A 17,203-nucleotide genomic window follows, 5' to 3' on the forward strand; every position below is an offset into this window, starting at 1 on the left:
ATCTCACAACTTTGGGACTTTTAACCCCCAACTCTGTTTCATCTCAAAAACTTAGACTTTCCAAAAACCCCAAGTTCTGTTCATCTCACAAACTTTAGGCTTTCAAACCCCAAGTTCTGTTCATCTCAAAACTTTAGACTTTTAACCCCCCAAAATTCTGTTCATCTCACAAACTTTAGACTTTCAAACTTTCAAAACCCCAAGTTCTTGTTCATCTCACAACTTTAGGCTTTCAAACCCTCCAAGTACTGTTCATCTCACAACTTTAGACTTTTTTAAACCCCCAAATTCTGTTCATCTCACAACTTAGACTTTCAAACCCCAAGTTCAAGTTCATCTCACAAACTTTAGGCTTTCAAACCCCAAGTTCTTTCATCTAACAATTTTAGGCTTTCCCACCCCAAGTTCTGTTTCATCTCACCCTTTAGGCTTTCAAACCCCAAGTTTCTGTTCATCTCACAACTTTAGGACTTTCACCCCCTAAGTACTGTTCATCTCACAACTTTAGGCTTGCAAACCCCAAATTCTGTTCATCTCACAACTTTAGACTTTCAAACCCCCAAGTTCGGTTCATCTCACAACTTTAGACTTTCAAACCCCAAGTACTGTTCATCACACAAATTTTTAGGCTTTCAAACCCCAAATTCTGTTCATCTCACAACTTTAGACTTTCAAAACCCCCAAGTTCTGTTCATCTCACAACTTTTAGACTTTCAACCCCCAAGTTCTGTTCATCTCACAACTTTAGACTTTCAAACCCTAAATACTGTTCATCTTACAACTTTAGACTTTCAACCCCAAGTTCCTGTTCATCTCACAAAACTTTAGACCTTTCAACCCCCAAGTTCTGTCATCTCACAACTTTAGACTTTTCAAACCCCAGTTCTGTCAGCTCACAACTTAGACTTTCAAACCCCAAGTACTGTTCAGCTCACAATTTTAGACTTTCAAACCCCCCAAGTGCTGTTCATCTTACAATTTTAGACTTTCAAACCCTAAGTCCAGTTCAAATCTCAACAATTTAGACTTTCTTTCAACCACCAAGTACTGTTTCATCTCACAACTTTAGGACTTTCAAACCCCCAAAGTTCTGCTCATTCTCACACAACTTTAGACTTTCAACCCCAACTTTCCGTCATCTTTCAACCCAAACTTTAAGACTTTCAAACCCAAGTTACTGTTAATCTCACCAACTTTAGAAACCTTTCAACCCCCAAGTTCTGTTCATCTTTCAACCCAACCTTTAAGATTTAACCACAAGTTCTGTTCATCTCACAAACTTTAGGACTTTCAACCCACCAAGTTCTGTTCATCTCCCAACTTTTAGACTTTCAAACCCACAAGTTGTTCATCTCAACCAAACCCCCTTTAAGGACTTTAACCCCAAGTTCATTTCATTCACAACCTTAGACTTTTCAACCCCCAAGTTCTGTTCATCTCACAACTTTAGGACTTTCAACCCACAAGTTCTGGTTTCATCTCACAAAACTTTAGACTTTCAAACCCACAATTCTTTGTTCATCTCACAACTTTAGACTTATTTCAACCCCACAAGTTCTGTTTCCATCTCCACAAACTTTAGACTTCAAACCCCCAAGTTCCCTAAGTTCCAATTCATTCAACAACTTTAGACTTTCAAACCCCAAGTTCTGTTCATCTCACAATTTTCAGGCATTTTCTCTAGTTCCTTCAGCTTCATTTTCACCAATTAACTCTATCCATTGTACATCCCACTATCAACCATTTTCTCACCTTACTAATTCACACCTACACTGTCGTTTTCCTGGCTTCTCCCATCACTCAGTAATGACATTAATTTTTAAAAATTGGGAAATAAAGATATTCTTGTCTGAGATCCCTTTTTACACCAAACCAGTCACTTCCATTTAAAGTATGCTGTGTTTTCATTATAAACGCTTGTTATTGCTTGCAATGGATTCCCTCTATACCTCATATCCCCAGCACTAACGCACACACAAATACACACAATAAATAAATTAGTATTTGTCACATGGTCTCAGCTAAATGAAGGCAAAAAAAGTTGCCCATCCCATCGGCCTCAGAATGGAAGATCTATCTAACTATAGCTGTCTATCAACCAAATGCTAAACTACTGTTTACCTCAGTTTCCGTGGAAATAACGGTCTCAGTGACAGAACTGGTGACTTCAACAACCGTAGGAACAATTTCGGTCTGAATTTCGGTCTCTGTAACCACTTCGGTCAAAGTAGTCGGAACTACTTCGGTCTCCGTGACCGAAACGGTCTCGGAAATGGTGGTGGGTTCGATGACGGTAGTAGAGACTACTTCGGTCTCCGTGACCGAAACGGTCTCGGAAATGGTGGTGGGTTCGATGACGGTAGTCGAGACCACTTCGGTCTCCGTGACCGAAACGGTCTCAGATATAGTAGTGGGCTCAACGACGGTAGTAGGGACTACTTCGGTCTCAGTGACCGAAATTGTCTCGGAAATGGTGGTGGGCTCGATGACCGTAGTTGATACGGTCTCGACGACCGTGGCAGTTTCAGTCTCAGTGACCGAGACGGTCTCGGAGATGGTAGTGGGTTCGACGACGGTCGTCGGCACGGTCTCGACGACCGTCGCAGTCTCGGTCTGCGTTTCGGTCACGGAGACCGACTCGACCACGGTCGTCGAGGCAATCTCGGTGACGGTCTCGGAAACGGTCTCCGTGACCTCGGTCGTTTCGACGACGGTCGTGGGAACGGTGGTGAGGTCCGTGACCGTTGCTGTCTCGACGACCGTCTGCGTTGTGATTTGGGGGACGGTCGTCACTTCGGTCTTGACGACCGTTTGGGTGTGGTAGCCCATGTTGGTCTCGGTCTCGACTTCGGTCTCGGTGATGGTGCTGTAGATGAAGGCTGTCGGGCAGATCTAGAGAAGTGAGACTAATCAATGTTGGCAAACGAAAGAAAATTAAGTAAAACACAAAAAAAGACGAATGCAATTGACAACGATACATATAAAATCATATTTAAAAAAAGGAAAAAAATAATTACTTTGCACAAACACGAAACTGTTTGATAAAAACACTGAACTGGCATTACAGCTGCAATAGTCTTGAAAAATATTTGGGAGTCGCGTTTAACTTACCATGTCAACTGATGAAACAAAGTAAGCTACGTTCCTTATTTAAAAGCGAACGATTGAGAATATTCATGCACAGATATATATATGGGGGATATATTATATATATATATATATATATATATATATATATATATATAGAAAAGTAAGTGATAAGTGGCACCTACCACTCTTTTAGGATGAGGTGGAACCGGATACCCCTTTGAAGGCTGTATTTGTCTCAGGAAGCCTCCAAAAGACGGGGCAACCAACAGAGCCACGACGATAAAGCGCAGACTGGAACTACCAACGATTTGTTAGAATCTGAGTTTTATCTTTAATTTTGACTCCTAAACCTATTCAATATTTGGCAGTGGTAAGCGCACGTACGTACATATTTATATTGTGTGCATGTTTGTGTATGGGTGTGCATGTATACAATATCAACACGATTAAGCTGTGTGTGTATGATTTTCTAGATTATTTATAAGATGATGCCCTCACTTTTTTCATGAAAGCGTACGTACCATTTAGGAATCTGGTTACACATACATTTGCACGGTATCAGGTCAGCATTTGATAAGATGTTTAGAACAAAAGCTGTATATCAAACATTGCCTAACATAAAACTTCATTCAAAACATAATCCTCGCAGTTCTTGGAGTTTATATCTTTGAAAGAATTAACTGACGCTTATAAAAAAAAATTCAAGCAAACTTCCCATGTTTACGTTTCCTCACACTTGTCTCGCCACTTACTTCATCTTCTTCCCTTTGGACGTTGACAGAGAGAAGAACCAAACAAAACTGCCATGAGATTGCAGTCAGGCCCGCGTTATATATACCTGAGCCCCATCTGTTGTTGCTATGGTCGGGCTTGCTTCTGGTGATACTGTAATAATTATGCAATGAGACAAAAAAAGAGAGAGAGAGAGAGAGAAAAAAAAATGATTGCGTGAAAGGATTTGTCCTCTTAAAACCGACACGAGCGCTGCCGAAAGTCGATCTTCGGGCTAAAGCACATAAAGACCAATTTACGTTCGTTAGAATGCAAATGTGTCCGCTAACAACTCTGGTAGTTAGTGGTTGGGAGAAAATCTTGCTTAACAGGTATAATTTGTTAGGTGGAGATGATTTTCTTTGTTCTTTAGTTCATGAGGGATCTACCTGTATTAATGATGTTCTTTAACTAGGCTGATCTTGAAGATATTCACTAAATGATCAGGCAATGTACTTAGCGTCATAAGTTTTTTGGAAGTCACCAAAGAACTGAGAGACTTGCATAATATGCGCGGTTGAATTATACACACACACACACACACACACACACACACACACACACACACACACACACACACACACATATATATATATATATATATATATATATATATATATATATATATATATATATATATATAAGTGATGGTTGGCACACCTCTTGAACCGAGGAGGATCATCACTGATGCGTTCAACGACCAACTTTTAAAACTGAGAAGGGATGGAGTGAATTAAACTACAAATAATGGAGGGCATGGAGCCAGTGCCCGGCTCAGTAAGAGGGTACGCGTACACCATTTTACTCTAGAAATGAGGGAAGAAAAGAGAAAACAAAGGCCGCCCCTCCCTCCCCTGCTACGTCTTCGAGTCTTCGATCACTTTATGCGTTTGATACTTTTAGCTATGAGTTCTAGATTAATTTTCACATGGGCGAAGAATTTACGAGTCGTTGGTCTGACAATTTTACCTTGGAGCGAGGGCCTAAGTAATACCCTTAAAAAAAAGCAAAGATAAATGATTTCCCAGTTCAGCAAACCTGGGGAGAGGTTTGTAGCTTTTAAGCCTTGTCAAGTAGAGTACCGAAACGTGGTCCATGCTCGACCTGGGGAAAAAGAGGTCATTTAGGAGTACGGGTCTTACTGAAAACTACTAAAACTACCTGTTCACGCTTGAATAATACTCACCAGACACCATACATTCGTACGTTTAGGGTCCCTATACACGATACTTGGCCAAATAAGGTTTCAAAGCATGGTACCGAAGCTGTGCTCTGAAACTGCTCGTGTAGACAGAAACGCTGAACCAACTAAGCTTGTTGGGCAGCTACGAGTGAGCTGAGTATTTGCGTGCTTTGATACCATACCTCGACATTGATCGTCATGCATATCTTTGTTTTACCAGACCACTGAGCTGATTAACAGCTCTCCTAGGGCTGGCCCGAAGGATTAGATATTTTTACGTGACTAGGAACCAATTGGTTACCTAGCAACGGGACCTACAGCTTATTGTGGGATCCGTACCACATTATATCGAGAAATGAATTTCTATCACCAGAAATAAATTCCTCTGGTTCCGCGTTGGCCGAGCCGAGAATCGAACTTCGGACCATCATTGCCCACGTATCGTGGGCCTCAAGAATGGTGGTGAAAATCTGAACGGAGTAAATAGCGAAAGGGAGAGAATATGCATGGAGAGCAATAGGGTATTTGAGGCCGGCGCTCAGTCACTGGAATAACAAAAATGTCACTCTACGGGCTGCTCTTGAGCAAGAGCCCGTGCTGGTATAAAGCCAGCTTAATCTTCAACAACAAATGTCATTTTGCGTCACACTGAAAACTCAAGAAAGTAAAATTGAGTAAGCTCAAAAAATCTTATAAAAAATCCTCTGCTCGCATCGAGAAAGAATTAGCTCAAATAAAATGGTAGGACTATTACACTGTTCAAGAGTGTACTCAAGACAACCAAAATACAACTGTGTCCCGTAGAAGGGTAAATTATGACATTTAACATCAAAAGCCTCAGAAAGTTATGATATTAAGTAAAATATCAGAGCAAAATGGAGACACCGGTGTTCGGACAAAACATAGAGAGAGAGAGAGAGAGAGAGAGAGAGAGAGCGTCACTACCAAGAATTTAAGAAATAAACCAAATACAACATAGGTAAATTATGCCTCCTTATTTCTGTCGGCATGGTTCTTCAACTGCCATGTTTGGATGAAGATGAAAGATGAACCCATTTCCTTAAACAAGAAAGCGCGTCTCGCCTAATTTAATAGTTTAACTACCTTTCCCAGTAGAAGAAAATTGCCACAGTATATCAGAGTGCAATGACTAACACTCAAAATTAAGAAAATTGGGAAAATTGAATAACAAGAGATTAAATATATAAACAATAGTTAACTTCTCACAGACAATAAGTGGGTTGTAAAACTAATAAGACCTGTATGCTAATGACTACCTGTCTATATTACTAATGACAGATGATAACCTATTACATTGTAATTAAGTTCAGAAACGTAAACAATAGACCGGCATTCCCTCCCCACCCCCCGCCGCCCCCTGTGTAATTATCAGTTTATAGGTACCAAAAAGCAAATAAGAAGACTAATTGGAAGTAGTAATAAGCAATAAACCATTTGAGTATCAAGAAAAGATTCGCTCAATATCTTTGCAACTTCAGAGAAAGATAAATCATATTTTCTACTCATCATATTAAATTAAAATAATATTTGGTCCTAAAATCGACCAATTTTCAAGTCTTTTATAACGATAAAACTAGCGATAGTTTTTAAAATAAACGAGTATTATTTCGACTTGTAAAAATATGCAATAACAAATTCTTTGACAAGCATTCGTATCCTACATTACTGTGAACACATTAATGCTAGTAGATAGCACCAGGGACTAATAAATCTATATTAAATATTATTTTTTATATTATATCTTCCTAACTGAGATAGCAAATTAGCATTTAAACTTCTGGGGTGGTATAAAGGATATGCTCGTATACAAGCCATCTCATCTCCCCTTTCCCATTCATTTTTCTATACTCCCATATTATCCTATACTCATATATATCATATATACTATATATATATATATATATATATATATATATATATATATATAGATACATATGTATATATATATATACTATATATATATATATATAATATATATATATATATAATATATATATATAGATATATTATATATTATATATATAATATATATATATAATATATATAATATATATTATTATATATAATATATATATATATATATAATACTATATATATATATACTATATATATATATATAAGTATAGTATATATATAATATATATAATATATATTATATATATAATATATATATATCTATATATATATATCTATATATACATATATATAAACTATAATATTGACAAGCATTACATATTGCCAAGGACTATCAAAATTGTCCCAAACAGGATCCGCAGCCTGTGCTAAAACATCGCTGAATAACGATTATGTTCAAATACCTCAAACTTCATTCAATAGCTACTTCTCGTCAGCAAAGCTGAAAGCGCCGGGGAGCTACATCAAGAACCTTTTCCGCCGAGTTTTAGGGGATATTGAAAATGATTGACGTTAAAAAAGACCTCGTGGATGCAAAAAGTAACATGACATCCAAATAGAGTTTACCATCTAAAGTTAGACTTGTATCAAAATACACCAAGGGAGGTCCTCTCTCACTAATATTCAAATAACAGATAACCTATTAACGCAAGAAACGTAACAGTCCCATTACTTCATACCTCCAGATATTCCATTTTTGTCTAAAAATTGTCATTCACTGACGTCATCTAACCAGCCGCTGTGAACTGCAAACGTCATATCGGTTTGCTCCTCACCCATCAAATGCGGTGTGGGGAGGTAAATGATCAACCTGCGATGTTCATCTCAACTAATTATAACTTTCATTCTCAAAACAGACTCAAGAGATCGCAGAGTCATCTATTGCAGTCAAACCGCACTACCCCTTCGTACGCCTGCAGTAATGTCTGCCCATTTTAGCGGCTAGCCGCGTTCATGATTATGGCCCTCCTTACAAACTCCCTTGTTTGTATGGATGACCATACGAGGGACACCTGCTGACGTGCAGTCTGTCAGATCAACATATGGAATTCACGTTTTCCTTTTTGTTTTACCGCAAAGGAGCAGTGGACAAAGAAAAGTGAATTGCTTGCGGTACTTTTTTTTTTTTCTTGAGGTGCAATAAAATAAACCGACGATAATTAGCCACGAAAAGAAAATGTATTTGACATTATGAAGCGTCATTTAGATGGGGTAAAATTTCTTTTTCTCCCCCTAAAATGTATACCATCATATGACCAATTCGAAAAAATAAAAAAAAGAAGGTTTAGACTACAGTAATATACTTGCTCCACCAAGATGGAACCTTTCATTTGATACTGCTGTAAAATAGTCTCTCTCTCTCTCTCTCTCTCTCTCTCTCTCTCTCTCTCTCTCTCTCTCTCTCGCAGATGATTTTCAGTGCATTTACAATATGCCTCCAAACGATGAAATGCAGATGGTGGCAGACGTTTTCTATTAAGACTGCAAAGACCGAGTAAAAGTTGGTCTCTCGGAAACGCAAGATTCTCCCAAAGCAAAAGGCTATAAAAGTGAGCGATGCTTATCAGTCCAAGAAGTAGAACCCACATCTCCGCAAGGCTTAATTTGTGGAATGAAAACTTTCGCGCGGGAAAGGATAAGTCCGTGTGTAAAGACGCCAATTATAAATAGTGCTGACATCTACCGGTAGCTGTCTGATTCTGTCAATAGCAGAGCACTTCTAAAAGTTGACTGATTTGTTTGTATCTTATGGCGTCGAAGCAACAGTGGTCATGAACACGGGAAACTGTTCAAGGAATTAAATTATTTGCGCAAAAGAAAAGTAATTCTGTCTTGATCAATTTCAAACATATTCCCTGAAAAAAATTAATGCTCTATAGATACGGGTATTTGCCCACATTAAAATCTTTATATTATTTGCAAGCATTATGAAAGATACTAGCAAACATAGTATACAGAAATTATGTATGAAAATTTGTAAAGTAACTAAGTCTACGGGCATAACCAGCCCCGTTTCACGGGCAGAACCAGCGCCGATTCAGGGAATCACTTCTCACTCACACCCCCTTCGGAGGCGAGAGGATGAAATCCGATTATAAACCATCTTATGGTTCCCCACTATAACCCTGCCAAGTTTCATGCCCATTGGATCTGCCATTTGGCCGTGATTGAATGACAGACGGACGGATAGACATTACGCCCATTATAGTATGATTTACCCGTGACTAATGACAAAATACTTACATTCACTCCCTGTTCATTATTACTATTATTATATAAGCAAAACTGTTATTAAATAAAGAAATGAATGCATAACACGACAGGGGTGAAACGTACAAGGAATTGGTAAAATTATATCATACAATAGGAAATGCAAATATAATCAATAATAACATTCAGTAAGAATAAAAATATATATATGCACTTCAAAAAACAGAATAAGTACAAGAAAGTATCCTATAACGTAATCCTAAGCAACAGAACTTGAACCAAAGAGTTGATCAAGCAACCTCAAAAAACGAGAAATTTACACCAACTAACCAGGGAAGACTATTATTGAGGGAATATGAATGTTGGGAGACCCCTAAAATACCCAGGGATAGCATTTCTTTTTCTAAAGGTAAATCATTGAGAATCGTTCAAACTCTGGATACTGTATGAGCAGTAGCTATAGTAGATTCACATCAACCGTGCATCTGATGTCTAGGCCAGTCCCTTACGACGCTCCTGATTGGCTGTTGATAAGCCAATGACAAGGCTGGAAACTCTCAGTCTCTCTCGAGAGAGTTCACATAGGCAGAATGTATGTTCCACCTCTCCTGAGGGATACGTCTTTCAAAATTATCCCTCAGAAGAGTTGGAACATACAGCCTGCCTATGTGAAATCTCGAGAGAAACTGAGTTTCCAGCCCTGTGATTGGCTTATCAACAGCCAGTCAGGAGCGTCGTAAGGAAATGGCCTAGACATCAGATGTACGGTTGATGTGAATCTACTATAGTGTGCGTGTATTATGTATGTCCGTGTTTATGGAATTATAATTTGCTTTCCCTAACAGGCGGTAGCTTAAAGTAAAGTAACAGCGGTTACTACTACTATCAACCTGTGCCCATGAGAACACAGTACAACTTTCACAGCATCAGCCATTTCATACACCTACACACAAGACACATATGTTAGCGAGTGTGGCGAGGGATTGGTGCTTGTGTATCAAAAGAGGGAAAGAGTGCTGGTTTGTATACTTTTTGTGTAGATATATGAAGTATTTTATACTCAGTTTTCTGTACAATTGGCTTCGGCCTTAATTAGTTGGAAGTTGAAGAAGACAGTCATTGGTCTTTTGTTTTACTGAATTACAATACCAACAACAGGGGGCCCTAAAGGCGATAACTCGCGAAGGTTCAAGTAAAACAGTCAAAGGGTTAACATCACTTAAAAATAAATTTGATATGGGATGAAACTGAAAGATGTTAGGTTTTATCTGTCGAAAGAATTTGTCTTTTATCTTCAATACTTTTGGAGATATTAGCATTTGAATAGCGTTAGGGCCGGGCCGTGCCGGGCCGACAAAAGTGTAATAATTAAAACATCATTTAAATGTGAATTTATGATATTTTAAAAGTAAGTCTTATATAGGATGAAATTTAAAGATGTGAGGTTTTATCTGCCGAAAGAACTTTTCTTTTATCTTTTAATACTTTTGGAGATATTAGCATTTGATTAGCGTTAGGGCCGGGCCGGGCCGCCAGAAATGAGCCCGTTCGTAATATATATATATATATATATATATATATATATATATATATATATATAATATATATATATATATATATACGATATATATATATATATATATATTATATATATATATATATATATATATATATATATATATTAGCATTTGACTAGCGTTAGGGCCGGGCCGGGCCGCCAGAAATGGAGCCCGTTCGTAATATATATATATATATAATATATATATATATATATATATATATATATATATATATATATATATATATATATATATATACATATATATATATATGTATATATATATATATATATATATATATATAATTACGAACGGGCTCATTTCTGGCGGCCCGGCCCGGCCCTAACGCTAATCAAATGCTAATATCTCCAAAAGTATTAAAAGATAAAGAAAAGTTCTTTCGGCAGATAAAACCTTACATCTTTAAATTTCATCCTATAAAGGCTTATTTTTAAAATTATCATAAATTCACATTTAAATGATTTTTAATTATTACATTTTATATATATATATATATATATATATATATATATATATATATATATATAATAAAGGAACCCATAAAAACTCCAAAAATTTTTGGGGCTTTTATGGGCTCCTTTTATTACATGGAATTCTGTTGCAACAAAAATTTTTACCAGTCATATACATACATACATATACATACATACATACAATACATACCTATACATAATATATATATATATATATATATATATATATGTAATATGAGTAAAAAACACCACAATAAAATATATGATATTGTATTTTTCCAAAATACAAAGAGAAGTTAAAATCAGAATTTTCGACCGTTTGCTGAAGAGGGCCGTTGTGCAAACGATCGAAAGCTCCCCGTTTTTAAACTTTTATCTATTTAAAAAAATACAGTATCTTATATACATTATTGAGGCTTTTAACTCATTATTTCCGGTCACGGGATAGTGATGCACCATGGCTATGTATCTAAATATATTATAGATACACCTGGCTTTCATACATAGTCACTTCTTCAATATTAGAATGGATAGACAATGGACGTGAAGTAGATGATTTTATATTACACAGTGAAACTGCAAAGGAAGACTGATGGAGACTGTTCAATTGAAAATGAAAGCGATTATTCTATTAACGAAGGATAGTACAATTTCAAAAGAAAGGACAACTTTTCCTTGTTTGCGCATTACCCCACCAAGTTTCAAACTCTCTCTCTCTCTCTCTCTCTCTCTCTCTCTCTCTCTACAACGTCTATTCAATACAGATTTCCTATAAGGCTTCATGTTACGATAAAATCATATAATACAGGGAACCTAATTTCATCATTATTGTTAGTGTTGTTGAGAACTCGTTTTTATGCGTTTATCGAAATCTCAACACTGGAAAAAACAGAAGGAAAAAGTCCCACAAAAGTGTCATACCGATAGAGCAACTCTCACTTCAGTAGCTGCCTTACATGTTTCACAACGAGCGCAGAATAACCGTAAAGTCGTTAAGGTCATAAATCTAGATTGCTGTGTGGAAATATGACCATCTGGAGTCAAATGCCACAAGACCTTTTCAAGCCGTGTTTAAATGACAAGTGTTTCCGGTCATTAAGGCTGGGAAACAACGCAGTTAACTATCAATTTCCTATTCCAAAAACTTTGCACCTCCGTCCAATTTCTTTCTATTACTTTTTGTATTGCTCTATCTATACAAGTGTTTAACCAATCTTTCTCCCATTTCAGTGTCCTAACACACGCTTTGGATCTTGGTGCCGTCAGTGCACCTCACGCGGTGCGCTGTAGATATTACTTGAGGTTTTCAGCATCGTTCCTTCGGCTCCTAGCTGCAAACCTCTTTCATTCCTTTTACGTACCTCCATTCATGTCATCTTTCCACCCTCTCCTATCAGTTGTCTCACAGTGTAGTTGCGAGTCTTTCCTCCTGTTACACCAGTGAAACCATTCTCTTCTCAGTTAAGTTCCTAGTTGGGCGAGTGGGTTGCGCGCTCGCCTACCAATTCGGTAGTCATGAGTTCGATTGCCCGCTCTGACAACGCAGAACCAGAGGAATTTATTTCTGGTGATTAGAAATTCATTTCTCGATATAATGTGGTTCGGATCCCACAATAAGTTGTAGGTCCCGTTACTAAGTAACCAATACGTTCTTAGCCACGCAAACTATCTAATCCTTCGGGCCAGCCCCAGGAGAGCTGCTAATCAGCTCAGTGGTCTGGTAAAACTAAGAAATATACTTAACTCTACTCTCAGTTTCCCTTACAGCTCCGGATGATCTCATATGTCCCAGCGCCTGGCCTTTGACCTAAATTCTATGTCATGCCATTCCATTAATACATAATACATGCATCGTTTGAATCCTCCACACACCCATATACATACAGTATATGGGTGTGTGTGTGTGGGAGATGGTACATCAACATCCGTGTTAGTTTAGTTGCACTAAAAAAACAGAAAAGAATATTTTCGCAAAAGAGGAAGATGTTGCGGGAAGGGAAACCTTACATGTTGAATTCACTGGACCTTGGGAGTAACTTACACACAAAGGTTAATGTGAATGATAAGTGATAAGTGCATCAGTCATTGCCAGATTGGAAATTGTGCCCATTTCCATAGCCTCAGACATTAAGACATAATAAGTAACTCTTTACAACGATTCAACTATACCATGGAGCATCTACCAAGAAAAAGATTCGAGCCTTTGACTTTTTTGTATTTGATATGGAAATAACAGAACCTAAATTCGACAGTAGTAAGTACATCTGAGTAGAAATTCAAGGTAAGTGGTTACGTCAATATCATCTTTGTATCAAATCCAGAAAGGCATAGAATCGAATCCCGTGCGTTAGTAGTTTGATATGCAACACACACACACACACACACACACACACACACACACACACATATATATATATATATATATATATATATATACTATACTATCACAAATATTAAGTCCCAAATTTCGTTTATATTCAATTCACTATACCTTGGTAATAACTCACACCAAAGGAATATTGTAAGTGAGAAGTGGGATTCGAACTGCCGCCTGGTTGGGAAAACAATGAAAATACGGTGACTATGACCCACCGAGTTATTTATTATCACTTGGGTGTAAGTTATTCCCGAGTTATAATGAATTGGACATTAGAGAAAATTTATGAAGAAAAATGCCACTTTGAACTTGACAGTATATAATATATATATATATATAATATATATATATATATATATATATATATATATATATATATACATACACACACACACGCATATACTTTACTATATATAGGGGGTTTGGTCATAAATCCGACGGACGCAATCCCGAACGCCATAACCTTGAATACAAAAATATTTATAATTCACAAAAAAGAAAATAATTCTTATAATGCTTGTATTCACGGTTTTAATGGTTGCTTTCGGAGAGAAACATATAAAACTGTTTACATAAAAAAACCAAAGAGAACCTTACATATTAAAAAGTGAAGTGTATCACAGGGACAGATTATAGTTAATTGCACGGTGGTGGTTTATATCAGCTGGCTGACATTCAGGATCATTAAGCATATTATGGTAACACTTAAACTCAGTTTTGGAAGCCTTGATCACATGTAATTCCAAATCTGCCATAATGCTTTGAGAATCAGTTGCAGTCCTGAAGTTTCGGGGGACAGGAATTGTATATAAATAATAAAATATACAAAAGCACAGTTTTGAAAGTGCCAACCACTATCCAAAGTGACCCATGTGCTACTTCGCTGAGCTTAGAGGCGAAAATTGAAAAAAACTATCGTCTTCAGGAGTCAAATTCCTGCCTCTTGACAATTTAAACAGTGTTTGGAAACACTGTAGGTGTAGGAATCTCTTCATAAGCAAGGGACTTTGGTTCAGAAGGTCGCTGAGCGTATTGAAATATTGTGATTTGTTTTTTTTGTTTTTTGTTTTTGTTTTTGGGGAAGCAGACTTGGGGTTAAATGTGGAGGGGCAGAAATGGTAACCGGAAAGATTTCTCTTGCTGGTGTTTTTACATTTCGAATAAAATTATTTCAGTAGCTGCTGTTCACTTAAAAGTCTGCTTATTCGGCCTTTGCAATTAAAGCAACATCTGTTTCGCGGCTTTCATAATAATTAGCTTATAAAATGTTCTCTTTCACTATTAAGTAGTCTCGTGCAATTTAACTTATCACAACCTTTTGATATTCCATAAAAAATAAAAATCCTTAAACAGTTCAAGAAAAGTATGCCTCGTTATAAACAGATTTCCTACCAGCTGCCAATTCGTTTTTCTTTCTTTTTTTGCCCTCTCTTATTATATCTTTTTCATGTAAACAACCAGAGTACCTTTACCGATGGCCAAATCGGCATTTTACCCATCGTATTCTTTGATTTTAAATAAAGATGAGCCTATGATCATTCGGGACTGTGGTTATCTTGGGATATGAATCTTGAAGGATGCTGATCTTTCGGAATTTCGACATGCTGGATTATGTTGTTCTGTATTATGTCCCTCTACCGTATGTCTTGTAAATTTCTATCACTCTGCATTAGGTCTCTTAAAGATGTTCTTAGAAACGCTAAAGACTATAGACCCGTCAGGATTTACAGCCATTATTTAATTTTCCCTGTGGTACACCTGCTCGCTCACACACACATGCGTATACATACATACATACATACATACATACATACATACATACATACATACATACATACATACATACATACATACAAAGGTAGCCAACATTCTTGGCGGATTTGCCAGCCGTATAGTTTTAGTTTTGACTTGCTGTCGCTTAAAATATCTCTAAAGATTCAGAATACGAGTATGTCATGCTTGGAAAGAACCCCATTTGTATGTGTACTCGAAGCACTACCTACTAAGTATGCATAATATGCAGGGCACACAGACGCTACACAGTCAAGGCCTGCATTATCTCAGTCAACCTTCGTTCCCTTATATAAAATATTTGTTCGTTTTGTGCTAGCGGACATCTTAAAGCATACATGTAATTTCAAAGCCATATTTCCTGCGTTGGTGATAATTTGGCTCTAAAAAGGCAAAGGAAAAAAGAGAATGTTATCCCACTATGCCAATGACGGATCATAAAGTACATCACTTGAACGATAAATGGGAAATATTAATTCGTTTGAAAGACGGCATATATACTGCCTGTATAGCTTCCGCACGAGTTGTAACAAGGAATGTCGCAAGAGGCAGTTTCAGCAATACGCCAGCAGCCATGAAAACGGTATCTTCAGTTCGTAACAAAACATTTTCCCAAACAGTATAGTACCACTAATAGGAAATTATTTTATTATCATTATAGACAATGTAATGACCTTCTCTATCATGGTCATTACAGCACAATGAAAAAGGGGAATTGCTCCCAAAGTAGGCCAGTGATTTAGCATTCGTTTCTCTGCTAAATCGTCATTGTTGTTAATTGGTTCGTTTGTTGCTTTAAAACAAGGGGAGGAGTTCGCGAGGATTTCTGGAAGTATTTCAGAGTGTTGTGGTTGTTTCTACATAGGTTGTCCTGTCCTGGTTAAATTCTTGCTTTCGTGTTGAATTTTGAATATGATAGTTTGCACACTACCATAACTAATAATAAAACGATATCCGGATATAAAACTGACTGTCAGGCATGTGTAGATAATAGGAAGAAACGTTAGATAGGACTCAAGGTCAAATACGGTAGAAAATAGAGGTCCTGGAACCATATAACAGCAGAATATAGCGCTTTTTTTTTCTAAGTCAGCCGTTCTCAATCTTTTTTTAGTGATGGCACCCTAACTAATGTAATCACTACCGTAGCACCGCTTCTTCGCTATTCCACCATACCGCATGTATATATATATATATATATACTATATATATATATATATATATATATATATATATATATGTATACATATGTATATATATACATATGTATATATATATATATATATATGTATATATATATATATATATATATATATATATATATATATAGATATATATATAATATTGAGTAGACACACTGATAATTATGTGAAGTCTTCCGCAAAACAAATGCATTGAGAGTATCTAGTCAAGACAAAATTCATGTCGTTGGCCAGTTTGAGAATCACTGTAGTCTGATCCCTATTCCAAGGACCCCGTGAGGGAGTATTGCGTCAGCGTACCTCAACACGGTGCACTGTAGGCATTGCCTAAGGTTCTTTGCAGCGTCCTCACGGCTCTTAGCTGCAACTCCTTTCATTCCTTCTTTATCATCTAACTTTCGACCTTCTTTTACTAAATGATTTAACATTATTTCCGGGGCTGAATTACATAGGCTCTAACGCTTGGCCTTTGGCCTAAATTTTCTATATTCCAATCCAATCCTACTCGAAGGAAGGCAATCCTAAAGCTTGTTATATGCTTGCATGGTGTAGGTTTCTAACTAGATACAAATTATTCCCCCCATCCAAAG

At 37.0% G+C, this 17,203-nt stretch overlaps 1 protein-coding gene across 1 annotated transcript in view; it reads right to left on the reverse strand.

The window, feature by feature from the left end:
• The window catches only part of LOC135212339 (uncharacterized), an 8,346-nt gene extending 4,455 nt beyond the window's left edge, over window positions 1-3,891 (reverse strand). Inside the window, exons 1-3 of the mRNA XM_064245744.1 lie at window positions 3,843-3,891; window positions 3,273-3,387; window positions 2,122-2,892 (exon numbers count right to left, since the gene is read on the reverse strand). Coding sequence (XP_064101814.1) covers window positions 2,122-2,892; window positions 3,273-3,387; window positions 3,843-3,847 — 891 coding nt within the window. The 5' untranslated portion in view covers window positions 3,848-3,891. The remainder of the gene's footprint in view (window positions 1-2,121; window positions 2,893-3,272; window positions 3,388-3,842) is intronic.
• Window positions 3,892-17,203: the final 13,312 nt, after the last annotated feature.

The sequence above is a fragment of the Macrobrachium nipponense genome, chromosome 40 (assembly GCF_015104395.2).
Source record: "Macrobrachium nipponense isolate FS-2020 chromosome 40, ASM1510439v2, whole genome shotgun sequence".
NCBI classification, from domain to species: Eukaryota; Metazoa; Arthropoda; class Malacostraca; order Decapoda; family Palaemonidae; genus Macrobrachium; species Macrobrachium nipponense.